The sequence below is a fragment of the Acanthaster planci genome, linkage group LG05 (genome assembly GCF_054643075.1).
Source record: "Acanthaster planci isolate LZ-2023a linkage group LG05, COTS_SCS, whole genome shotgun sequence".
NCBI lineage: Eukaryota > Metazoa > Echinodermata > Asteroidea > Valvatida > Acanthasteridae > Acanthaster > Acanthaster planci.
The window spans coordinates 14,283,313-14,310,482 of NC_141781.1; the positions used below are offsets into that span (position 1 = coordinate 14,283,313).

The 27,170-nt window shown below is 40.4% G+C and overlaps 2 protein-coding genes across 4 annotated transcripts; one reads left to right on the forward strand and one right to left on the reverse strand.

Annotated features, from left to right (window-relative positions):
• The first annotated feature begins 37 nt into the window (after positions 1-37).
• On the forward strand, positions 38-10,792 carry LOC110977285 (uncharacterized). 3 transcript variants are annotated; one of them, XM_022231268.2, is made up of 3 exons: positions 38-327; positions 6,205-6,341; positions 7,946-10,792. In XM_022231268.2, exons 2-3 carry the CDS (start codon positions 6,232-6,234, stop codon positions 8,268-8,270), a joined length of 435 nt encoding a protein of 144 aa, XP_022086960.1. In that variant the 5' UTR covers positions 38-327; positions 6,205-6,231; the 3' UTR covers positions 8,271-10,792. The 3 variants fall into 3 exon arrangements, with proteins under 3 accessions (XP_022086960.1, XP_022086958.1, XP_086992794.1); XM_022231266.2 differs by lacking the exon at positions 38-327 and adding an exon at positions 530-670; XM_087136668.1 differs by lacking the exon at positions 38-327 and adding an exon at positions 4,144-4,250.
• spg21 (SPG21 abhydrolase domain containing, maspardin) lies at positions 10,202-24,532 on the reverse strand. Its single transcript, XM_022231265.2, has 9 exons — positions 24,418-24,532; positions 21,770-21,901; positions 20,703-20,864; positions 18,631-18,711; positions 18,013-18,158; positions 16,850-16,958; positions 16,562-16,669; positions 15,962-16,102; positions 10,202-13,625 (listed from the first exon to the last, which is right to left on the reverse strand). Exons 2-9 carry the CDS (start codon positions 21,833-21,835, stop codon positions 13,371-13,373), a joined length of 1,068 nt encoding a protein of 355 aa, XP_022086957.1. The 5' UTR covers positions 21,836-21,901; positions 24,418-24,532; the 3' UTR covers positions 10,202-13,370.
• Between the last annotated feature and the right edge of the window lie 2,638 nt (positions 24,533-27,170).

Consider the following 27,170-nt stretch of genomic DNA (forward strand, 5'->3'; position numbering starts at 1 on the left):
GACGCGTTTTGGACGCGATGTCCTAAAGTATCCAGTCACTGAGCTCTATAATAAAATTTTTCATAGAGATCAGTGTATCCAGTGCGGAGGCCGGATAGTGCCAGGGTGAATATTTTTTAAGTAGGGGGTGTAATACTTTTTTGACAAATTATCCAGCTTCCGTAATCCAGTCTCTATAATGGAGGAGGAGATCAATGAATGCATCCCTATGGCCGGTTTCTAATACTAGACTTGGGCTCCGTTTCAGGCTTCAACTGGTTTTTTTTTACTTCCTGACTTTGAGGTTATAAGCGCAATAGTAAGTCTGATTGCCTCACAAAACATCAGGTAAGTTGCAAAAAATCCTAACATTACAGTATTTCAACTTAAAAGTTAAACGCTTCAGGCCCACAATCGAGGATTGGTTTCCTACACCACGGCTGAGACGCAGACGAAGTTGAGTATTGGAAAACGGCCTATTATCAAAGATTGTATAGCGCGGCGCTGTACAATCTTTGCTATTATGGTCCACACTTTATGTGGTCCATGCCCACACCGGTCATGAAGAAAAAGCGCCCTCCAGAGGCACATTGACGTAAGTGGCTCACACAGGTTCACAACTTCGTGCTTTTCACTTTTGTGCTTGACTGGCGATCCGGTTTTTCAGTCAACCAGTTACTGTCTTTTTGAGGTGAGAAAACCTACCCAAATAACTAATACGTCTGCATCTCTAATTGATAATATTTTTTCTAATATATTACCTCTACCTAAATCTGGCATTCTAGTTATTGATATATCAGATCATTTTCCAATATTCACCACCTTTCCCTTTTCGATTAACCGTTCTAATTCAGTTCCAATAGTGTCACGTGATTACTCTCAAGAGAATCTGGGCAACCTTAGACAATCACTTAGTAGACATGATTGGTCTTCCCTCTTTGCAATTCAAGATGCTAATACAGCCTTTAATAAATTTATGGAGATATTTAATACTTACGTTGAGAAGCACATTCCACTGAAAAATAATCATACCCGTCGGTCAGTCAAGTCATCTCCAAAAAATCCCTGGGTCACTCCAAGTTTATGCAAATCAATTTATTGTAAAAATAAACTCTATCATAAGTTCATTTCAAATCCCACTGATTTAAACCGTTTAAAGTACGTACAATATAAAAATGTTTTAACCACTGCCCTTCGTAACTCTAAACGTACATATTACATGTATATGAATCAGTTTGAGAAAGAAAAGGGCAATATTAGAAACACTTGGAAGATAATTAATAACATACTTCAAAATAATTCCAAATTTCCAATTAATACAATTGACATTGAAAGCACTCCCACCAATAATCCTTATTTCATAGCAAATCACTTTAATCATTATTTTAGCAACATTGGTAAAAATATGTGTGATCAAATTCCAAACAATAACGGTAATTATAGTGACTACTTAATGAACCCTAATTCCAGTTCTATTTTTCTTTCCCCTGTTATTGAGGAAGAAATTATTGATATTGTCCGTAAATTCCCAAGTAAAAAGAGTGCAGGTTTTGATTCCATCAATAATTTACTTATTAAAGAAGTGATTAAAGTGACTTCTAAACCTCTTACTTTTATCATGAATCTGTCTATATCCACGGGTGTAGTTCCAGATCTTATGAAAATTGCTAGAGTCACACCTATTTTTAAGAGTGGCAATGCTAACTCTGTTAATAATTATAGACCCATATCTGTGCTTACATCGTTTTCTAAAATTCTTGAACGTATAATTTATAATCGTACAATTGTCTTTCTAGATAAGAACAATATTATGTCAGATAGTCAGTTTGGATTCCGGGAGAATCACTCAACAACACATGCAGTTATCCAGTTAATTGATAATGTAACTAATAATTTAGATGCATCTTCTGCTACAATTGGTATTTTCCTGGATCTTTCCAAGGCATTTGATACTGTCAACCATGAAATCCTTCTGTCCAAACTTGCTCACTATGGTATCAGAGGAAATGCCTTGGAATGGTTCAGGAGCTATCTCTCTAATCGGAAGCAGTTTGTATCAATTAATGGTACAGAGTCTTCACATTATCACATGGAGTACCACAGGGATCTATTTTGGGACCACTCTTATTTTCTATTTATATAAATGACTTTGATAAATGCTCTGATCTATTTACTTTCATTTTGTTTGCAGATGATAGTAACCTTTTTTATAGTCACTCGGATATCAATGAACTTTATGAAACAGTTAATCGTGAAATGACCAAAATTTCGAGCTGGCTTAAAGCCAATAGATTGTCACTTAATATCAAAAAGACAAACTACATATTGTTTACTAAAGACCAGTATCCTGAACTACCCTCTGTTCTTATTGACGATATTGAAATTATTAAATCTGATTGTGTTAAATTTTTAGGTCTGTATGTTGACGAGAAACTATCATGGAAAAAACAAATTCATGATATAAGTAGTACTATTTCTAGAAATATTGGCGTCATTGGAAAACTTAGGTCTCTTTTTCCCCAGGACATATTACTTAAATTGTATAATACCTTAATTTTACCGTATCTAACATATGGGATATTAGCTTGGGGAAACTGTGGTGTTGGATTAATGAACAGATTGACTAAATTACAAAAAAGGGCCCTGAGAATTATTAATTCTGGCCATTATTTGGAACATAGCAATCCCCTTTTTTATATGCATAAGACTCTTAAAGTCAATGACATTTACTTACTTCAACTTGGGACCCTCATGCAGCAATTAAAGTATACTAATAAATTACCTAAAAAGATCTGTTCCATGTTTATAAAAACCAAAGATGTCCACAATCACAGTACTAGACAGTGCAACCAGTTTTATCAGTCCTTTGCTCGTACCACATTGACACAAAAAACAGTCAAGCATGAGGGTCCAAAGCTATGGAATACCCTGGATGACTCATTACGAAATATTCATAATGATTATGAATATTTCGTAATGAGTCATCCAGGGTATTCCATAGCTAATCCTTCCCTATTCAAACGTAAATATAAGGCCAAGCTATTAGATGGTTACTTGAATACAAATTAGTCCAATGTTTTAATTAATCTCTTTTATTTCACAGGGTTACTAGTCCTAATTTTATGTCATTTTGTGTAGTCCATTGTTAATCTGTTGTGTATTATTGTGATATGTGATTCAATTCGTATGTTCAACTACTTGTATGTACTCGGAGTTCCCTTCCCGACAAGCTTTGCTTTTAAGGGACTCCGTCCACATTTATGTAGCCTTAATCTGTCTGTATGTATAACCAATTATGTGGAAAATAAATGAATGAATGAATGAAAATGCATAGACTGCCAGTCTTGCGCGTACTAACCGTGATTTTGAAAAGCACTGGCAAACACAATAGGCGAAATGGTGGATGGCAGCGTTTCCAGCACACATTACGCACAACACACTTACATGTACATGTACATTGCCTAGTATTTGTTCACATGTGCTTCCAAAACACGTTCTGCTCTTCAGTACTGCTATCTCTTCTTTTCAAATGTTACAACCGCATTGTTTTGAATCTCTACAGGACAGATTAAGAAAAAAGTCGATTTTTCTTCAATCGAAAAATGGCTTCATAGATTTTTATGGCTGGAATTCTTCAACTGTGTCTAAATTCCCTATACCAACATGATCAAGGGTTGAATTTGCACATGTATACATGTAGTTTTGATTTTAGTTTTGATTTTAGTCGCAGATCATGAAAACCCCTGCAATTTTGAATAGGACCTGGCGGTCTATGCGTTTGTGATCAAAACCATGCACTGTTACTTGCTTCGCCTCCTCTTGTGTCCACTTAATTTTACCATGAGTTCAGTTCAGAAATCCTGACTTGAGGATTCTGCCAACCATTTGTAGGCCTACACAGTGAATGGGCTCATCCACCAACTGGTAGCAGCCAATGACATTGCCGGACTTGTTTTTATGTTGTTCATACCAGGTACCTGCATTATATGAACAAGTCTGACTACTTTGATTGGTGGACATTCTGTGTACATTATGCAAGAGTATGTCATTCATATGCAATTACATGTACGAATAACTACATATCACTGACGGGCTCCGATTGGCTTATCTGTCAAGTCGGACTTACTGACTGGTGACTTATGACACACATTGTGCGATAAAGGTTATCAAATGAGGGCGCCTGATAAGGGTTATGAGAGCTGCCGGGCCAAGCACGAATACTCTGTATAGTGCGTACCGGCTGAAGGGATGACTGACTGGGAAAGAGCAATGTAAGTCCGACTTGATTCAGGTCTGTTGGAGACCCCATCCATTGGTCTGTCATGTCCATTCCATGCATGACCGGTGTGAAGATAGGTACATGTAGGCCCTTATGCTTAGGCCTATGGTATTCCTCGTTTGAAGTTCGACATTGTTGATTTAGTAACTGATTGACATTCGGCGACTACTCAGAATGCACATCCCTAGAAATGAGGGAGTGCAAAAGGGACAAAAAACAAACTGCCACCTACATTTCAGGCCTTGTTTGACTCCAAGAACCCCATGCCCTGGGTTGCAAGGAGTCGTAGCTGACTGAAGAGAACAGTGAAATCAGGTGCACAGTAATCTCTAGGCAGGGCATGGTGTTGAGTATTTTATTTCGATTTGAGAAAAGTGCAGGGTATGATGCATTGACTTGCCTACTTTGGTTTACAAGCAAAGAAGTCTGTCGATAAGACTTTAGTCGAAGCTGTTTTGACCGTTGGAAACTGCGTTGCCCTGGTAGAATGGAGGCATCATGGTCACTAAAGTGTACAGAAAAAGGTTTAAAAACAGTTTAGACCTGGGGTGTGGGATTGATGTAAATTTTGATCAACTGTTGGGCGGGGGGGCGGGATGACCAGTTTTGCAAGATTGAAATGACAAAAAAATGGGGGTCCTTAAATACACAATCACCAACAAGTCTTTAGGCATGTAAGGATCGTAAATCATAGAGATTACAGAGATGGTTATTGTGGTTGATTTAGCTGCTTTGTGCCGAAAATGGCAACATCAAGCTGTGTGTTCCCCAGGGAGCTCAGATGGTATTTGGAATTTATCATGGGCCCAGTGAGCAGGGGTAATAATGTATAGCACTTTGATCCATGTTACAGGCACTCCATAAATACTCATATTATTATTATTAATTAAACAGTGTTAGAGTAGTAATAAACCTTTTCGACATTTGCAATGCATTGTGGGTTTGCATGACAAGGCATTTGAACAACCCTATGGAAAAAGTGGAGCTGCACAGTGCAAGACAGAAGCTGTTTCCATTTTATTACATGTAAATTCACATGATTTAAACTGTGCTCTTTTCACACATTGTTGCATTGTAGATTTGAAATAAAGATTGTAACGGACCGTTAATATAGCTTTTTTACCACTAGAATAGCCTCAGGCGCCGGTGGATCTGGAGAGCCTCCGGTGGAGTGCCCAGACCTGCTTGTTGTATAATTGTATAACATTTTGGGCGCACCGGAATTTGTGTCTGTTTTCGGGATGCTTGGGGTTTTGGTGGGCGCAGGAAGGTTTGGCAAAGTTCCTGGGCGGGAATTGTTTAACATTGTTATACATTCTGTTTGGAGAAGAGTTGGAACGGGTAGTTGTGGTTCTGACTGCAGTGCAGAAAGCTGTAAGCCAGATTTCGAGCGAATTAAAGAAGTTTTGTCGTCGTAAATCCTATGAGTTGTGTCCCCTTTTTGGTATTGCTGTTTAGGAGGATAAGACCCCACTAGTTCACGCTACACTTTTTACAAACATGACAAACCTCAAATTGTTAAGTTCACAGGAGAAAGAAAATTGGGGAAATTGCTTCCTTGAACATCAGATTTTGTCTTGGACTATGATAAGGAATATTAAAAGCCTAGTACTGGCCAGTCAGAATCAAGATATGAAACTCATTCTTCCCGCATTGACCAATCACATTCATTTTCAGCCTAAAGTAGCTGGTTTCTGTTATGAAAGACAATGAATGATGATTTTTTTCAAAAATTTGTTATTTGAAAAATATCTGTTTTATACTGTACATGTACAGTGTTCTTGTCTCTATGACTTGATGAGCAAGACTCATTGTGTGTCATGTTCTTACCTTTTGACCTTCCAAAGCCTGTTGCCAGTTTCCGAGAAATTCATGAAATTCAAGAAGGTCATGTACATGTATTTCCAAGTTGCTACACTAGTTTGTTTTTTGTTTGTTCTCTTCAGCACATACAAAATCTCTGAGTATTGAGCATGTCAGCATCATTCCTAGCAGCCACCAGGGCGGTAGTGAATCGACTGCTGATACCAACCACTGCTGTAGGTCCTTGTGGGTTAGATGCTGGCATAAGAACAATTCAGAGGTAAGTTAAAGTGCGTCTTCATTTCATTTCAGACATGAAACGTACCCCTTCGGGGGGGGGGAGGAACATGAGATTTGTCAGTGTTCATGTGAAATAAGGCCACTTGAAGGAAAACCCAGTTGACCATCTGGAATTTTCAAACAGAGGAGTCGGACGGCTTCTATGGGGTACATGTACATTGTATTTGCCATTACCTCACCCACAGATTCTGTATCTTGATGGGCCAAGAGCCTGTCATATGGCATTTGCTATTGTACAGCCAATAGAACTCTACCTGTGGCTACCAAAGTACTGTGCCCATAGCATTCTTCTTGCATACTACTTGTATACATGTAGGCATGACCACCAGCGTTGTGGGCAAATGTATTATTGATGAGCGTTGCGCGTCACGAGCATTCCGAAGTGCTTACGCTACAGAGCCGAGTTTAAACATTTTGTGAAGAGGCAGTTTGGGAAAGTGCTGGTACTTTTTTCAACCAATTTCCTATGCAACTAGATGTATTTTTATAAGCAGTTTACATCAAATTCATCAGTTATTGCTTAAATCAAGCTGGAAATCTGCTGGAGAGGTGTTAGAGAACAAATATTGACTGCTTTATGTCGTGATTTGTCTTGGGAAAATAGAATTCTCCATGGATCACCTCAGAAGGCTAGTTTAACTGTACCACTCGAAGCAGTCAATATTTATATATTTTCCCTAAGATGACTGCTGATTGCCTTTACATTCAAAATGGCCAATCACTTCTCATTTCAAAATGCATACTTGAGTGTTCTCCCGACAGTCCGTGCATTTTGTTGTATTGTGATGCAATCTGCATTTCTGTTTGATTGCAATTTCACTTCAACATGGTTAACAAATATTTTAAAAGGAGAAATGTGGACTTTTGGCATGATAAAAATTAAAATAAGGCCGCATAAAACAAATCAGTTAATTATCTTTACATGCATCCTTCTCTGAAGCTGTGTCCTTTGTTTTAATTTTTCTGACCCTCAGAAAGCTATAATATTTCATGGGTATTATCTGGACACTATAACAGAAACACAGAGACAACTGTTAACATGAATCATTTACTCTACTAACTAGCAAGATTGTTAATAAAAAGCTAACAGTCATTTCTGAATAGTCTGAACTGAAATATTCTGAGCTAAAAAGTAGGTGATCATTTAGAATTTTAATATTTAGCGACCATCTTGAAAAAAAAAAACTTAAAAGCCCTCAGCCTCCACATTTTGGCCTTGAGGATGCAGCTCCAGAAAAGATCAGAATAGGCCAATCAACCAGTCTATTATTTCTTGGTAGCAATGGAGTTTTTTGTTCATAGTGAAACAGTGATCTTGTTTGTCACAGAATTTTTCATATTATTTTTGCCCTCACTGCTATCATTTGATTAGTTTCCTGTTAGTTTAAGTCTGTTGGCTTAGTAAATATCACTTGGAAAAGAATGTGGATTTTGAGAGCCTCATTTTACAATGTGATATTAGTGTGTGCAAGAAAAGATGATTTCTTTTGTCTCCCTTTGCAGCCAATTTGAAAATCGAACTTACATGTACTGTGTCAGCTTCATTTAATTATTAACAACTATCTTTATCGTTTCTTTGGACAGAGCCTTCAAGTGTTTAAAAACTGCCCAATTTCCTTCAGCATCGTTGCCACACAGAACGCTGACTACGGGGCCCTGCAATGCCGCTGCCTCCCACTGGTGGCTGGCGCCCTGTAACCCAGCACTCCGACAACGGCAGCTGCTGCTACAGCACCACCGAACCCCGTCGCTGGTCCCCTGCTGCTTCAAGGCGCGCGGCATGGAGTACCAGCCCAGCAACGTCAAGCGCAAGCGCAAACACGGCTTCCACAAGAGGATGCGCAGCAACTCTGGCATCCGAGTGATCTGGCGGCGCTTACTGAAAGGGAGACGCTTGCTGACGCACTGAGAATGCAATCTAGCCTTTACGTCAAATAACAGCGCCTTCTGGAGTGAATTGTACACAACTGCTCATTCAAACCAATGCTGGTACATGTATATTCAAAATTGGCAATGTGTCTACTGTTATGGACATCAGCTGCAGCATTTGTATAGCACCAAATTATTCACGATGGCAAAAGTAAATGTAATATCAGATTTTTTTCTATTTCCTGATCACTGTGATAAGTTGTAGTAAATTGCAAAGAAAACACAAATATTGCTGATATTAATGGCCCCACTTGTCCAGCTAAGCTACAGGCAGTACTCAGGAATTTTTGGACCGTTTACTATTGTTCATCTGACTGAGTTGTGACGGTCATCAAGCACTCCACGGTTTGATGTTTATGTGATAAACACGTGATTCATACTGAACCAAATGGCCTTGGTAGTCTTTATTCAAGACGCTATATGTACGACCTGGTATTTGCTACCCTTGCAGATACATGTACATGGTGTATATCCAGGGTGTAGCATTTCGAAATCTTTGGTCAACAGAGGGTGCAATTTACAGGAAGATTGCCCAACAGACGTATAAACTCATAGATGGACAGCTCCTATTCAAAACAACAGCGGGGTACCGTAGCGGAGATGGCACCCGACTAAATCAAAAAGTGTTGGGCAAATCCACCCCTTGGTATAGGGAATTTACACAGTTGAAGAAGTCCAGCCATAAAATTCTATGAAGCCATTTTTTGATTGTGAAAAAAATTATCTATTTACTTAATCTTGCCCATGCATTTTCAAAACAGTGCGGCTGCAACATTTGAAAAGAAGAGATAGCAGTACAACAAGTAAAAACAGGAACATATTTTGAGAGCACATGTAAATAAATACATGCATTTCCAGTGCGTCGTGCAATTTGCACTGAACGTACTGCCATCCATCATTTTGCCCACTGCTTGCCCATGCTTTTCAAAATCATGGTTGTATGCGCGACACGGGTGGTCTGTGTGTTTATACATGTATGTCTGTGGATGGCCCAATTCTGTCGTCTGTCAACTCAAGAATCAAGTGAATTGATACTGTGTGGAGAAATGCAAGCCGCCTGGTGCAAAATCAATTGTATGAAATCTATCAAGTTTAACGGTTTGCAAAGAGCATAGGCCTTAGTAATTTTTGGCAAAGACTACATTTTTTTTCTTAATCCATGAAGGTCTTTGAACCAAGAACGGACAAGTTTAAAAAATGACCAAAGCTTCAGTTTCACATGGAACAAATTTTGCTATTTCTGCGTGTGTGGCTTTGGCTTTCAAGGCAATTTCAATACACTCCCTTATGTTTTCTCCACTGTCTCACCATGGTAACACTTTGCTGATACAGGAATGCTAGACCAGCCATACTCTAAATTCAAATACCCATTCAAGTAAAGTATATTCACTACCTCAATATTTTCCCCTTACAATATGCCATGCCATGTCTATATCAACAGCACTGCAACAATGTTACATCACTGTAGCACACCATACGCACTGGTTACAACTTGAGTTACATGGGTATGTATCATGTGCATGTAATGCCCAGGTCCTGGTTCACTTGGAGTTACTCTGTATGCATACTTGGAAAAGGACAAGCTGGAAATGATGTGTTACATAGTTCTACTGAAGTGTATTTGTTAATTACTATCTTGTATTTCAACATTGTAGTATTTGTTTAAGCTGATAGGCTGATGCCATTGGTCTTTATGATGCTCATGAAGGAACCGAAAAGTCAATTTGACACATGTATGACAGTTGGCAGTCATTTTTGCTGCATAAATACGATAAGGAACTGAAGTTTAGTCTTTCTGGATTGGGGGCACCACTGGGTGACATTCTGCTGTTTGCAGACCGAAGTAATCTGTGAGCAAACTTTGATTTTTTTCTGCAGCAAAACAGAACAAATTCTGACAGAACTACGATATGTTTATCAAAATAATCAGTTCCTCTTTTTTCATTACAATCACTGAGTTACATTTGTAATCCTGTATAAAATTGAAATACTGAATATCATAATAAAGAGTACAAACTGTGTTCATGTGGAACAGTGTAGAAATATCACATGGTTTGAGGGTGGACAGTCGATGCTAGCTCCCCAAGGTATTGTAAGTTGACAAAGTAACCCCTGAGGCACAGCCAAGGGAGCCAGTCTGTTGAGTTCTTATACCTCATGGAGTTGACATCATCAACTGTCCACCCAAAATAAACCACATTCTGTTAATTTTACCATACCTGATACACATTCAATCACTATTACATTTTCAAGCATCATTTAAAGCACTAATCAACATGAATGTAAGCTGCCACTTTTTCCTGTGTAAGTGGTAGCTAGGGCAATGCATGCACGTGTACATGTAGCTTCATGAAGCGCATGCATTGTAAACTAATCCTAACAAGTTAAAGGTAGTGTAAAAACACTTGTGTGCAGATCCTTGGGTGCGCGCCTGGTGAACAGCATTAGTGACTGACATGTGATAATAAATGAACCAGTGGGAGTTCTGCTCTCGATCATGAATATGTATGAAGTGTAGTGATTACAATTCACTGATAAACAGTGTACACTTTGTGGACACGGCCATCAAGAAGATGGTTTAAACAATGACTACACAGCCACAATCATGAGCACACATATTGGATATCCCCATTATGAACAGCTGCTTGGAAACCCACATGTAACTAATAGAAATTAATATATGCATTATCCTTCACAACAATAACTGTACTTAAGACACAGGCTGTGCATGTGATGCACTGACGTAAAAGCATTTATACAAAATTGGATTTTTAAAACAATATTGAAAGTATACCTTTGCTCTGAATATACAGTTTACAGCCTATAAGCAGCAAGTTTTTGTTTTTGTGACACTGCCTCGCATGCACTGTTAGTTACTAAGCACATTACAATACATTTAAACAGGTTCCTTGTTTTACAGCAAATCCGGGCTGTTACTTAGAAATTTGCTGCAGGAAGAATATATCCCTTATATAACGTCATTCATTAAGAAGTTGCATTTTTCCAAGTAATTCATATACTTAGATAACGATGGTGGAGGGGTACCTAAAAAGCCTTCCCACCAAATGCATCAGAGGATTTTTTTTTCTTAAATCATTCACCCTTGATAGAATGCTCTTCACTTTAACTTTGAAGGTGATAACCACTTCCTAGAGGGTAATAGTTTTGGCTGCAAATATTGACAAAATATATCATTTAAAGTTTGATACACATATACAGCAAAATGCCACAAATGCTGATTTGCACCAGTCATCTGACCAGAATTTGCCTACTTCGAGCCACGACCTGATATTTTTCAGTATTTTGGGGCACTCACAAAGTGCTGTTTGCCACCAGAACACAAGCCATGCACAGCACAATACATTTGTGTGTGTGTAGAAAACAAATTGGGAAGCCGTGAGTTGAGGCATGCTTGACATTTTAACCCATCAGCTGTGCCTGTGTATACAGATAGCCAGATTGCCGGGGTGACACGTCCTCCAATTCAAAGCAATAAGGAAAATTTAAGAAATTGCCAGGAAATGGCAGAGGGAAAAATACAACTTTTTCACTTTATACAGGCGAAGGTCTGCCATCCAGTCTTGATTTGTAATGAACACACAGTGGCTATCAATACAGACTCTATTTATAGGGAAGCCCGGCATTTTTTGACATGTTCCCAGAATCTAATTCAATGCAATCTATTAAATGGGGTGGTGCCAGACTATTTTGGGTTCCATGCCTCACTTTGTTTTTTGTTTTAAATGTGATTAAAACATTTAGAAATAATTAATAACAAATTTTAAATTATTCCTCAGCAAAAATGACACTGATTTGTGATGACTTTTTATTTCATTGCTTTCATTTTCAGGTTCCCAAAGTAAAAACTATCCTCGCTTTCAATTCAACATGGTGGTCATGTGAATAAGGCCAGTTGAGCTTAACTGTTAAAGGAAATGTTAAAGGAAATGCACTATTGGCCACTTGTACAGATCTGCATTTACGCATAGTATGGGAACTGGTACCCTATTGGCCTTGAGCTGGACCAAGAGAGGGTGCTATTTTCTTAGCAACAGAGGCTCCTTTGGTCTGCACTGAACTTTACTGGTTCATAAACATCTTGGAAATGCACGCATTACGGTGGCATCACTACCAACAAACTAATCACTCCTGATCAATGCGGCTCTTTTCAAACGAAGAGGGGGCACTTCTGCCTGGGGTGGATGGAAGTAAACCCTAGGTAACCATAATAGCAACCCATTCCATATTCATAGCAAAAACATTCTAAAAAGAGAAGGGGCAACTTCAAAATGCATTTAATTTTGTCTTTCCAAAAAACCATTAACCTCTGGACATCAGGAGAGGTCATAGAAGTACTGCTGTCCGTACGTATGTCTATGTCTTTGATGCTGAGTGGAAGAACAAAATTATCAACAAATAAGAAAATGCAGATGTCCTCAGTTTTCATATTAAAATGTTTGAAACCTTTCTTTTCACTATTTTGGAGATTCCTGGTAATTCTTACTGTCGGTTAGGAGTACTTGGTCCCATAGTTAGGATCTGCTTTTCCAGATGCAAATAAGATAAAGAGTTTGTAATAATTAAACTCTAATTAAACAGCATGTCAAAATAATGCAAACGTACATTATTAATAAAAGAAAATGGGGCTAAAAAGATTTGCCGCAATGTGTAAATAGGACTTGCACACAATGCTCAATATTAAAGTATTTCATTTTTCAAAGGTGCATTGACAAAGTAATTAAATGTTAATTATACATGTTGAAATTGTTATTTACACTTTACATATACAACTGTTAATTCAGGCTCATGTACACGTATTGCTTTCCAATCGCAAAACCAGACTTCCTCCTATTATATTAGCCAGTGGCTTAAAGTTTCAGGACACTAGTCACGGACTTTCTCATATACCACCACGACAAGCTTTCATACAGCAAAGACCCTTGTAATGCATGACCTTACACCCCCACCAGTTGGATCTCACCGGTACCAGTGTCATGGTCTGATAGCCCCAGGCCAATATGGAATGCATGTGTGTATGGGGGGACACTGCTTATGAGCAGGGACAGAAATGTGTACTAATTCAAAGGCCTTCCTCCTTATTATCGCTTGAGTATTTTTCTGTGGATGAGACTTCTGGCTTCAGGCCGAACGGGTCTGTGGCTTCCCTGGTACTGTCTCCATGGCCCCCTACCTCCTCAGCACTCTCTCCATTATCTTCCACATCCTTGCGACTGTCGCCATTGCTTCCTGTCTCCTTGGTGACGCTAGAGATGGTTATCTCCTCCTGTGGGGACCGGGCGTCGTAGCGGGACTGAACGTACTTCAACAGATGAATCTGCAAATCAAATTTGATCAATTCAGTTAATCCTAATTCCCTCGGCCTTTTATTGGTCGATGGAATAAGATACTTGCATACAAGCATCTATGAAATCTTCGCATATGGGGTGATTAATCATGACCCTCAGGATTTTTACCAATCAGCTATCATGTATTACAGGCCTTTGTTGGCCAACCTGATGACTTGTTAACACAAGGAAAGCATGGCATTGTGCGGTGACATACGGTCCATGCCATCCCATTCATTTCATGTAAACTGGTTAGTCCTAGGTGCGTGCAGCTGGGCTGGAGTCCATGTTGGTTCCGATTTGCGTGAGTGTATTTGCCATGCAATGGTAGATCCAAATTTTCCAAATCGCTGAAATACACAATTCCTGGTCTGAATCACCCACAGGCACTTTCAGCAGAGGCTGATACCTCATTAAACACGGTTAGCCGATAATTATGACATTGTACGGTCAGCTAACACGAATCAGTCATTCAAAAGCCCCAAGCAGATTTCTGCTCAGAATGGCATCACAGTCTCTAAAAGTCTTATTGGCTAAGTCACAGAGTTGCAAAAAATTTACATGCTCCTACATATGAACATAATGGACTTTGCTTCCGAGCTGTAGCTCGGTTGGAACAGTGATTGGCACTCGCACTACATCACTGCCAGGGACCTTCCTCTAATCCTAAAAAAATGTACCACTGGAAAGAGAACCGATGCCTTATTCCTTGCACTTTAAAGGCTGGTTTGTACTTCAAGCAAAAGCGAACACAAACCCAAATTTGTGATATCCCAGATCAAATATTTGCGCTGCAAATTTGTAAAAGTGAAACACATTTCAACTTGAGTGAATTTTGCTGCAAATCTTTTTTGACGTCAAATTTGCTTTCCTTTCACATTTCCCTGTAGTAGGAACCAGCCACAACTCTCAAAATTTGATGTAGAATGACAGTACCCAAGATCTTCCTTCCCCGACCCTGCAAACTCATCCAAAATGTAAAGCACCACCCGATCCGACTACCCACCGCTACTTATAAGTGAGGCCTGTGCAGAAAAATAGCCAAGCTCTAACTGTGATGCTAATATATTATCGTATGATGCAATACAGTAGGCACATTTATAAGTGAGGCTTGTTCGAGCCTTCTGCATCCAAATTTTCAAGACACTGACTAGCCTCACTTATAAGTGTGCCACTGTATTGCATCATATGAAAATATATTAGCATCATAGTTCTTGCAGGCTATTTTACTGCACAGGCCTCACTTATAAGTAGCAATGGGTAGTCAGATCGGGTGAAAGCACAATAATACATGGTTAGGACTACCCCTCTCCCAACAAAAAGAGAAGAGAATGTAAGACCACCAACAAGATCAAGGCTAGGTCACCAAGGCACTTGCCTATCTTCTATTCATGTGCCCAATATCACACTGGGAATCAATTTTTAACATGCAACTTCTCAGTGCAAGCTGTTCACTGGAGTTTTTTTTTAAATCAACGCAAGCCAGTAGAGTACCGAAGTGAATGCGTCACACGCACACTTGCGATGTCAAAGGCATTATTGTGATTATTGTGAGAACCAGCACGTGAACCAACACATGCACGTACTCCATTCATTTGCCCTGCACTTTCTGGTTTAAAATACGTCCCTCTTCGGTATTCTATATGGGGCCAGGAATAGCAGATTTTACAATTACATGTACATGTATGTATACAACACTTCTAACGGGACTTGCGTGTTGAACTTCTTAAATTAAGCAGTTAATTTACTTAAGTTGATTTCTTATCTACATGTGCACTTATGAAAATTCACCGTACAGTTACCAACTCATCCCCCAGTCAGCTTACATACTGATTCAAGTGACTTTTTGCCTAATATTAAACCGAGCACCACCCACATTTAGCTTTGTTGAACAGCATGCACCATAACAGAACAACAGTGTACCCTACATGCTAAGCTGCCAAATTCATCTTACAAAATCACAGCATCTTTGCGAGCAAAAGTTCTAGATGCCATTAAATTTAACAACCCACAGGATAAGATCCCACCAAGAGAAAGTACTATCAAAAAATGTTTTGCTGGTCTACACAACTGGGGCATCACTGGATAGCTTGTGTAACTAACTCATAACCCCCACAGGCCTTGATCCCCCAAAGGGTAGAGGGTGGAGGACAGTTAAGGTTAAAGTTTCGTAGTGTAACTGACACAGACTCTTGTTGGATTTGGCATCATCAGGGTCAAGGTTTCACAGGCTTGAGACCACTTGAAACATTTACACTGCCTAGCAACATGGTTAGTGCGTCCAGTGCAAGAAGAGCGTCCAGTTAACCGCTGAGGTCAGCCTCACCTGAATGTGAAGGTTGACCTCGTCACTCCGACTGAGGTAAGGGAAGTTGCCCCCACTCTTGAGGTGGGCTCGCTTGGCGTCAGGGTAGCACTTGTAAGTCTCCTCTCGGACTAGCTGAGAGATTGCACATTCGTCAAACACCTGAGGGCACACAATGATGTGAAGTTGCAATGTGATTCCCACAGAGCATTGTGAGAGGCTGTTACCCTCTGCACAGACTTAGTACACATATTACATGTACATAAGAGTTCACAGTGCAGCACCTATGTACATGGACACTGCATCTATTTATGGTACAACTTGCTAAATGATCCACATTTTGCAGCAGTCTACAAGGCAGATGAAGTCATATATGCAATGAAAAGCCCTAAATGGTTCATTCATGAGAATTTTTTTTAAAGCACAAAAACATGCTGACACTACACAGAAATGGGTCCCTTCAGATTGGAAAAGAGTAAATCGGGTAATTCAACAAATAATTCAACCTAAAAAGTTGAAAACAGTGAACATACAGTACATGTAACAAATTTTGAATCAAACATTCTTATAAAAGGCCCAAAGACACATAAGTAATTAACGATTCTGTTTTGTCCAACTCACATCAATAAGGGTGATGTCCAGTGCATGCAGTTTCTGGGGTTCAACATAGGAACTCATACAGTTGATGGTCAGTCTACTGGCAAGATCTGATTGGCTCAACGACTCCAGCTAGAAAGGTAGAAACAACCAGCCACTGTTCAGTTCATCTCATGCATATTCGGGAGCTAATCCACCTACATGTAATCTGTAATGTTTACATTCATGGAAAGGCAAACCCAGTTTGACAGGCCAAATAAGGGTGTTGCCTCGGACCAGGGAACTAATATCACGTCTCAGGGGATGTCTTACCCTTTCCACGATGAAGTCAATTGAATTGGCAATGTCCATGTCGTGCTGCTGACGGCTGAAGTTGTTCAGTACCATCCTCTTCAGAAGGAATCCCGGAATCATCCAAAACCTGATGAGATAAATGACCCTGACACCCTGAACCATTCATTCATACAAACAAAATCATCTAAATATCCAGCATATAAAGAGTCACATTTGAGGGTCAGAGCTGAAAAAGCCTTTTGTGAGTTAAATTTGAGTAAAATCTGGCACACTGAGTTATCTGACTGCACATAAACATAACAACTTGAGTCCCCCAGACTAAAGACACTGTTGCTATACTTCGTGATTCAGTGCCAGCTTTTGCAAAGCTGCTACCATCTCTGGAATGAATTGGTTCCTTTGTGCCCTTCTTATCCACTGAAAACAGTGTATTGATGCAAGGCGTCTTTTACGCAACTAAAAAAAACTTGCCCCAAATCACAAGGTGTGGAAAATTCAATGAAATTGTTACAATGTATGTTCATGTGAATTTAAAGAACTCACAAAAGGCTTATTGTGTCAATGTCATATCCATATTCTAGAGGAGATTGTCTATTCATTCAAAATCAATTGACCACCTTGTGAAATGTCTATGTAGTGTAGCAAAGGGAGCTAGTGCGCTTTCCTATAAGGGACTTGATCGATCACATCCTATCTCACTTCCATAGCAAAGTGTACATGTGCACAAAGTGTGATGTCATGTTTAACAGGTCTATTTCTAGTTCTCCATGAGAGTGGGAGGGTCAAGTGTTACTTGACCAGGTTTTCCCCAGATATCCGGCTAAATAAACAATATTGAGCACAGCCATAGAGCAAATTCTGTTTGGTGCAACGAAATGTGCCTCAATTCAACATAGGACAGATGTTGTTGCACTGTATGTGCAATTCAATGGAAACCACCAGGCTTGGTTCCCTGTAACTATGCAGTCTGCCATGTCACTTGCATTAGCTGAGGCCAACAAAAAAAACCAAAACAGCTGTTTCCCGTTTACACCAAAAACAAAATTATGGTGGACAGGTGGGTAGATTTTTTATAATTTTTTACAGCCAAATTTTCTAGGGGGACAAATACACACCCTAACATGACAACAAACAAACAATTAACATCCTCCTATACATGTGTGAGTAACACAAGCACTCACGTTGGAGCCGCACCAGTCTGCTGGAAGACTTCCGTGTCGATGAACGTGTTGCACAGAATAAGAGAAATGACCCGGGGACTACGGTAGGAATACTCGGCAAACTTCTGGGCCACAAAACCGCCCAACGAGGAGCCGAATATGTGGACCTGGGAAAACCGGCAGATAAAAAATCCTGTTTATTTTCTCAAAATTCTCAGTGTCACACTCTTAAAACTAAACTGCTTAAAATAACTGTTGGTGAGTGCATGTTAAGGTGTTTTGATAGTTTAAAAAATGCAAAATTAACCTCCACAGGAAGAAATTCTTTCCATTTCCAAATATTCACATTCCAACATGGTTGAGATTTGGGGGTGAAGAGAATTTAGAGAAATCCAAGCAAAATTGAGCAAAACAACAAAATGCATGAGTTTTGTCCCAAACGGCTGTGATTTTTAAGAGAATTTTAATATAATTTGTAGTCAGTGCAAAAGTATAGCAAATCCTAAATGACCAAACCTCTGAAAACCCAGAATTTTCGAATCAAAAATACTGAAACCCCCCCCAAAAAAGAATTTCATCCCTGTTCCATACCAATGTCTTCATTATAAAGTCCCAACCATCTACTAATGTGAATATTACCATATCCAGCTGCATGTGATCTAACAGTTTCCTGAAGCTGATACACAGGCCTTCCAGTGTCCAATGAACAGGGTATTCAAGCTGTGATGAGATATTGGCAGAGACAATGGTCGGGTGAATAATGCAGAACTGTATGGAAGAACTAACCAAAATGATAGCATCTGCTATTCGAATGGTGCTGATGAATGGTGTAGTATTATGCCTGGTCAATGGGCTAATAACATTTCAACATTCCTGAAAACATCTCATTTCCGGGGGGGGGGAAGGTCCGAACAAACAAATTAATCCAGTATTATCAACCACAAACAGCTAAACACAATAAATACATGTACAGTACATCTATCCTAACAAGTACATACACTGTACATGTATTTGTGACTGGCTCTGGAAAAATGGGTACAGTAGATTCCTGCTATAGCGCTCTCAAGGGGACCTAACAGAATTGAGCATTATAACCGCATAGCGCTATAACTGACTGGATGGACGAGCAACATGTGCAACGCACATGTCCTTCTCTGTACATGTATAGATACATGTATCTACATGTACATATGTGCCATGTACATGCATGTGAATTTCGTTTACTTGTATTGGCAGATGTAAGTACTGTAATTTTTAGAGTACATGTATATGCCTTGTATCCTGTTTATCTCAGTGATTTTGTGATGCCGATAAGAAAAAACTGCCACAGGACCTCGTGCATGCTGCATCACGGCACAAGCCTGCATCCACACCCACCGCGACATCCTGACTACTGTTACGTACCCATTCACACGTGGACAGTCCAATCGCTGACTTTTCCCAATAACCATGTGACAACAGAAAGCGATATGTCATCAGAAAACCCAAGTGAAATCAGATCCGACATGTCACGCCGATCGCAATCGCCGAAAAGACGAGATTTGCTACACGAACATACACAGACACTTTAAGCGGCTGATTTTATTTATCGGTAGAAAGAAACCTTTAGGTAACAAAATACTACATGTACATGTAGTATCTCAATTTTTGTGTACAAAACTACACCATGAGAATAAATAGAAGTAGGAAAATAATCACGACAAGTAACAATGTCGCCACAGCAAAGCCACGCGGACGCGGCTCACCGTGGTGAGGATGTGCTCACGATCGCGCTGCATGGACGGCCGGCCCAGTGTGTGTCTGCACTGTGTGATGGCTAAAGTACAAGGTGTCCAGGATGACCGGTCAATCGCAGCGGCTTTGCAATGTGGTTTCATACGCATTGATTTTCAAAGAATATGACTTTCCATGGTGAAGAGCACTATAACCGGAATCATTTCACATGCTTTATATGTTTCTCGGGGCCGAAAATCGTGAGCGTTATATACCGAAAAGTGTTATAAATGGAAGCACTATAACCACAGAAAAATGTACACATTGAATGGGCGTGCAGTTGGGGAAATCTGAATCGAGCGTTATATCAGTAAGAACGTTATATCAGGCTGTGCTATAACGGAAAGCTACTGTACTAAGTCGCCAAATTCAGGTTATGAGATTTTACTACAATTTAACATTCTTACTCCATTCTCGCCAATAGCAACAAAATTGACAAATGGGGAGTGCCACACCCACACCCCGTGTGACTTCCGTTGGCACATAGGGAAAAGTAACTTGCCCAAAGTCACACCATAAGACCAGCTGCAAGATTTGAACCCCCAACCGTAAGATTGGGAGCCACAAACCTGAGCCACATGGTCACATATCCCTGAGGACTTGTGGCTTGACTTATATGTAGAAAATACATACCGGATACAGCAATGTTCGCATTCATGCAAAAGAAAGAATGATTTCATTTGTTGACAGATTAAACTACAAATGTTCCGGCGAACGTTCCATTTAATGTTCTATTCTACTTGGTCCCCCCCCCGATAGAATATTATTTCACCTGGCGCCTTATGAAATTATTCTCACCACTGAATTTGTAAACATTTATTGTCTATTAAAGGCTGTTATTAATAAGCAAACCAACACAAAGCATTTGCAGCTGTTTGTGGCTTTGTATTGCTCTACTAAAGGTACAAATAAATTCCTATTTTTGTTTCCTAGCTTACTGAGATAGTTCGGTAGCCTTTGGCGGATAGACCAAGCATCTGTCTGAAGAAGATGTCTGCCGTTCCACTGACGGGAGGAAAGAAGATGACAGGGCATTTGACGCAACGGGGCCCCACGTCATACACTGTCCAGTACTTACTGTCATCATCATCAACTGCCACCTGACCGTGGTAAAGATAAAAGGGGTGGCATGTATGTGACCAGACGTACATGTATGAAGCTCAGTTCTGTAACTCAACTGTGCACGAGTCTATGACAAATGATGGTTGATGGGCTCAATCTATGCAAAGCCTTGGGAATAGTTGATGAGGATATAGCAGAACCGAGCAGCATTGCTACAACAAAGCTGCAACAATACCATTCAAAGCAACAACTAGTTGAGAACTGGTCTCCACTCATGTTATCCTTGTTGTAAGGGTTAAGCATCATAAAATGCAGCTATTTGCCATAGATGGGTGCATGGCTGAAGTACAGATCTCAGCTTCAAAACACCATCTGCACATACATGTACATGTACATTGGGCACGATCAATCTGTCTAATCTTGGTAAACTGGTCAATAATATTGCAAGATTTGCCAGTAATTAATTGCCTTTTCTATCCAATTCGCATAGTGGAATACTGTTTCAAAATGGGACGTGAAGTTAGAGATTTCAGAGATCACACAGGTTAGACTAACGACACAGCACTGTCGTACCGTCGCACATGCTGATTGACCGATCGTATCCAAAATATCTCTGAAAATGTGAGGGGCTTAACCACTCCACACTGGGGGCTGTGCAAACACAGCTTTGTCAGTTGTTCAGCTTTGTGAGTTTTATCACTATTGTGTTTTTTACTGACGGCCTGCTAGCCACTAGTAGGCAAAAAATCTGATTGTGAATTAGAAAAAGAGAGTTCTGGAGATTCATTCTTTAACAGTTTAACTTTGAAGGGGCATTAATGTCCGTGTCAGGTAACTATGGTAAGGCTACACCATCCTCAGAAAGTGGCTGCGGCTATTGTCTATAGACCTGTGTGTTCCCAACAGCCCCAGCCACGACTTTCAGCTATAATCTTCAACTTACTTTTCTCAATGAAACAGTACTTCTAAAACTCAGGTACTCTTGAGAACGAGCGATGAGAGACGTCATGGTGAGTTGTCATAGGAATGTGGTCCTTCACTTCTCAGAAGGATTCAACGAGACACATCATAGCAGCTGTACGGAAACAAGTATGCCCCCCCAAAAAAATCTGATCAAAATTTCATGTTTTATCAAACGAAGTATTAAAATAGGATGTACATGGAAACAGTAAAAAATTAACAGTGAAACCTTCACACAAACGTCAAGCTATCTGGTTCATAAGTGTCTTTGTCATACACAGGCACGCACCACTGACTGCAAGCTTCCACTGAAGGAGCACTCAAGTTGCACATAACCTTCCGGTTCCATGGGTCCATCTATGGGACGTTTACTCATTTAAACGAAAAAGGTTCCAAATCCGTTTAAAGATTTTCCCAAACATTTAAATGCAACTGTCCCCTTCTAGAGGTTTGACGATTTCATTGACACAATCTGGCATTCATTTTTACTGTAAATGATGCGTGTAATGTAATCTGATTTTCGGAACACTTTTCCCTTTCAGCATCCATGTGTGTTTCGAGAAAAAAGGTGGACTCTGAAACAATAAACACTGCTTGTTTCAAATATCCCAACATCAATCTACATTTAAATTGGTTGGACCATGTACACTGTTGATGCATGATGAAAAATCCGAGGTAAACGACGGCCTCTGTGAAATGTTGACTAAACATTTAAAGGGTATGGGAAAGTTTTCTGAACATTTTTCAAATCAAACATAAAGTCCCATCCTTGGTTCCATGAAGCTCCATGTGCAGTGGGTGTGGTTTGAATTGATGTCACACTTACAAATTGGAGAGTTCAATTAAACACATGCACAAATATCCAATTCAGCCATTGAAAGTGCTGAAGTAATCAGAATGAATTCACGGATTATCTTGTAACTGTGAATATTCAGGTGTGTTACCAACACAAAAAGTTTCAAATGTCTCTTCAAATACATGTATTTCTGTTGGGCACAACTGCTCAATCTGCATGACTGGTCAAGTTGTGTTTGATCAGTCAACCTTGCAGTCAAAACTTTCACCTAAGACAACTACATGTTGTTTCTTATTCGTGGTTGTAGAAGACAGTATCAAAAAAGGAAGAAAAGTTATAATGGATTGACTGATGGCTCACTGCAATCGCACAATCACGCCAATTGATCAGTTGCCCTCAACATTCCCACCAACTTTTACAAAAGGGTGAAGACAACTACTGGATATCAAGTGAGATCTCAAGCTTGCCTCTGCAGTGTCTAGAGCATGGAATTATAAGGCCACATACTGTAGACAAGGAATACAGTTCTTTGTCCTTTTTTCCTCACAAATAGAGGAGGCTTTATTCAAACGAAGGTCCTATTTTCCCATAAGTTTCATGACACTTTTGATAATACTTTTGTATTTAAATGAACAACTGGTATCGTCCCATCCAACAGGGATTCAACATACATACATGTACATGTACATGTATGTATACATGTATATATGCAGATAAATACTGTTACACACAGAATGCCTGAACACAACCAGGTGGGGGAAAAACAAAGTAGGCTGGGACAAGAAACAGAAAGGGTTTGAACTTCCATCTGAAAAACCTCCCCTCCCAAAAGGGAAGAAGAGTTCTGTATCATACAATATGGCACAGCTTCACCAGCACCAAAATTTGGTTTTTTTAATCCATCTCATCTTGAAGACAGGCATGGAGACCATGAAGCAACTTTAGACAAGTCAAGCTTGACAAGAACTTGACTTGCTAAACTAAAACGTCCGACCCTGACATGTCTATTAAAAGAAAAGTCTTTTTCTGTCAAATTTTTACAACCATGCTGGCGTTTGTAAATTCAAATATTGTGATTGCCGGATGCGGAGCTCTTCCTCGATAGACATCTGTCACATGACATTGGCAGAATCCCAATAAGCCACTTACGAGTTAAATTTGAATAAAATCTGGTACACTGTGTTATCTGATTGCACAGAAATGTAAGAATTTGAATTCCCCGGACTAAAAACACTGTTGCTATACCTCGTGATTCGAGGCAAGCTTTTGCATAGCAACTACCATCTCTGGAATGGACTGGTTCCTTTGTGCCACTCTTATCCATTGAGAAGAGTGTATTGTTGCAAGGCATCTCTTATGTAACTAAGCAAAAGCTTGCCCTGAATCACGAGGTATGGCAACAGTGGTTTGAGAATTCAAGTTGTTATGTTCACGTAAATTTCAAGAACTCGGTGTAGGCCCTACCGGATTTTATTCAAATTTAACTCGCAAATGGCTTATTTGGCCAAAACAAACATCTTTCACAGCTGATTATGATCTGGTGGCCATGTCTGACCCAGACCGCCAGCATGCATGGCCACCTGGGCCCGCCTACACGCCGACCCCCAGAACTGTGGGGTCCGACGTCCGCTCCAATCCTCTCCCACGAGAAAGAGGAGCGGACGTCGGACTCCAGAGTTCTATACACGCTGGGTATACACGCAGCTGTCTGACATTCATCTAGTCTACTGGACAGGAGTTGAGCCTATGCTAATCATCCCCACATTAATCGCTTAACTGAAACTGACATCTGCACGATTTACTCATGATTTAACGATCAACTGCAAAATACTCACGGTAACTCCAAGGCCCAGGGTAAACTTTCGGGAAGTAAATGTAAATAATACACGCAGTGGTCACACACATGGGACCAGTCTGTGAATTCACGTTTACGTTTGGCCCTCGCCTAATCTTACGTCAAGGTTTCATACTTCAATAAATATAGATGAAACGTCCATAGAGGGCGGTATTAATCTAAGCCAGTAAATAAACTTCCCATAATTATCACAAACTGATCAGAGTCCTTAGGAAGCACAGCAAAGTAAATTATTTTAACAGTCGTTTAATTGCTTTTCAATTTTAGCAGGTAATCCAGTGACTTTGGGGAGAGTGTTTTGTCCACGGATGATCAGCCCGTAATGGGGTAAAGAGGTCACAATGAAATCAGTAGACATCTCACTGCTCCCAGTCCACTACGAAATTTAAGCCTTTTTGATTTCCATTCAAATTTCATAGAAATACATGCATAGCAATCCTCTCCACAGCTTCCAACTGCGAATTCTTCAAAGACCGGAGAATTGGAGGACAGGCAAATCGGGTTTTGCCCCCCCCCCCGTCTTTTGAATTTGGGGCTGTCCATAAAGTATTATGTATAAAGGGCTTGGTACACTTGCGAATACCATGCGTATATAGCGGCCTACAGAGGATGGTCAAGCCAGTGCATACCGTACGCAAACCGGAAATTTGCCTTTATCGTGAATTTCCATCATATTGATACATTTCTTTCATACAAAAAATACCAGAATCAGGTGCAAAACAGTATTATAATTCCTTGTTTTATTTAAACGTAAGGTGCAAAGTAACCACGTGCATAAGAGGGAAAGGGGCACTGGGATTAATTTGTTTTATTCAGCAACCTGTTTTTTTAAGCTGCCAAGTAAATATTTTCCAGGGCCGTTAATAAAGAAATACCGATATAAAAACCTGTTATTTGTTTTGAAATTTGGAAGCTACGTGCAAATAACAGTAGTACGGTAGATATACAATGTACAAGTCTGTGACATTAAATGATGCTAACGCAAGGTACCCTGGGATGTTAAAAGATGTGTGGACTGCATATGCGTACAGAGGGGGAGAGGGTTGGAGCCACTGCGTACGCCATGCGTAAAAGGGGAGGGGTCTGAAAAGTCGGCATTTCGTGCGTACGTACTTTATGGACAGCCCCTTTTCGTGGCTAGGCAAGTCACCCCTACGATGCCCCGTCCCCCATCCCACGTTCCACTCTACCCCTTCAGTTTCTGGCACAATTTTAGACCACTGCCAATCGCCTTGGCTGGGTTGGGGCGGTTTTTTCTCGTACGGTCACGAACAGCTCCATTTGTTATTCAAGGATCGTCCTCTCGAACGCCGTGAACGTACAACAGGTTGTCGCTAGTAAGTGGCAAGCAAAATGTGCAACTCGGGAGCGTCCCTTCATATGTACAATGTACGTTCGCGCGTCGCCCAGCGCCTGAACAGGGCGCTGGGGGGGGGGCTGATGGCCCTGCATTGATTTTGTTGAAGGAAATACGTCACACGGGGGCACAGCTAATGACGCGGAGAGAATTGTAGGAAAATTTCTGCCATGTGCGCAAGCTCGCTCAAGCAGCGGTTATCAGTTGGATATTTTTTCTTTTGATGCGGTGACTGCGAATGGCCAGAAACAACCACCCAGCTCAGCTTTTAGAGCACTTGCCGTTTCGCTGTCTACCAAAAAACTTTTCATAACTTACATAAAACATACCAGCAGGCGCTCTCACACTTATTATTATTCTTTGCCAGATCGTGTTTGTCCTATTAACTGTTGTCTGCGTTTTGTGACATGTTACTCTCGTTTGAGTCTTTATGTTTTTCTGCAGATACTGACTGGATTTGCGACTGCCCGGTGTGCAATTTGAGTATTCATTCCTTGTTTTTGCGGTAGCAGAAGTAGCTGTTGGTACCCTCAGGAGGTGATCGGCCCTGCCTTTGCCAGATCATGTTTGTCCTTTTAACTGTTGTCCGCGTTTTGTGACTTGTTTGTGCCGTGCGCTTATTTCGTCTGTCCTTCCACTAAAATTGTTGTTTTGACATGTTACTCTCGTTTGAGTCTTTTTGTGTTTCTGCAGATACTGACTGAATGTGCGACTGCACGGCCGACTGGACGTGCGACTTTCCGGCTGACTGGACGCTCGACTGCCCGACTGATTTGACGTGCGACTGCCCGGCGGACTGGATGTGCGACAGGGTGTATGACTTGTTTAATGAAGTTTTTAATAGAGTGAAGCAGCGATGCTCGATGGCTTTTTTTTTTAAAGGAAACATACTTCAAACAACCGACGTCCAAGATATGCCCATCACACCCCTATCCTAATGAAGGCTTCACCTCATCTTCAGCTACGCGTGCATTCCATCCCAACTGCTTTGGGAATAAGCGCCACCATCTGCCCCTCCAACTTGTTTTTTATCATTGTACTTGGAAGTCCCTCCCCATAACCTGGCCATGGCTTGACCACAGGTTGAACTAACCTTGCAACACCTGCACGCACCGCCTTGCACGGAGAAGTGATGTGCAGCAGTTGTGACACTGAGCGTCAGGCTGCCGCTGACATCCCACAGTTTACAGACAGAGACTGAGATAATGTGCTTCTTGTACATTGTGTGTCATTTTACATGTTCTAGTAGTATTGAAATACATGCACCTGGTTAATTTCTGAATCATTCCATTCAGTTTGCACTCAAAGGCATGCTTGATTGCAGGATCATAAAATTTACGGCAGCATTTTTATAAAAAAAAACCAGAATTATGAAA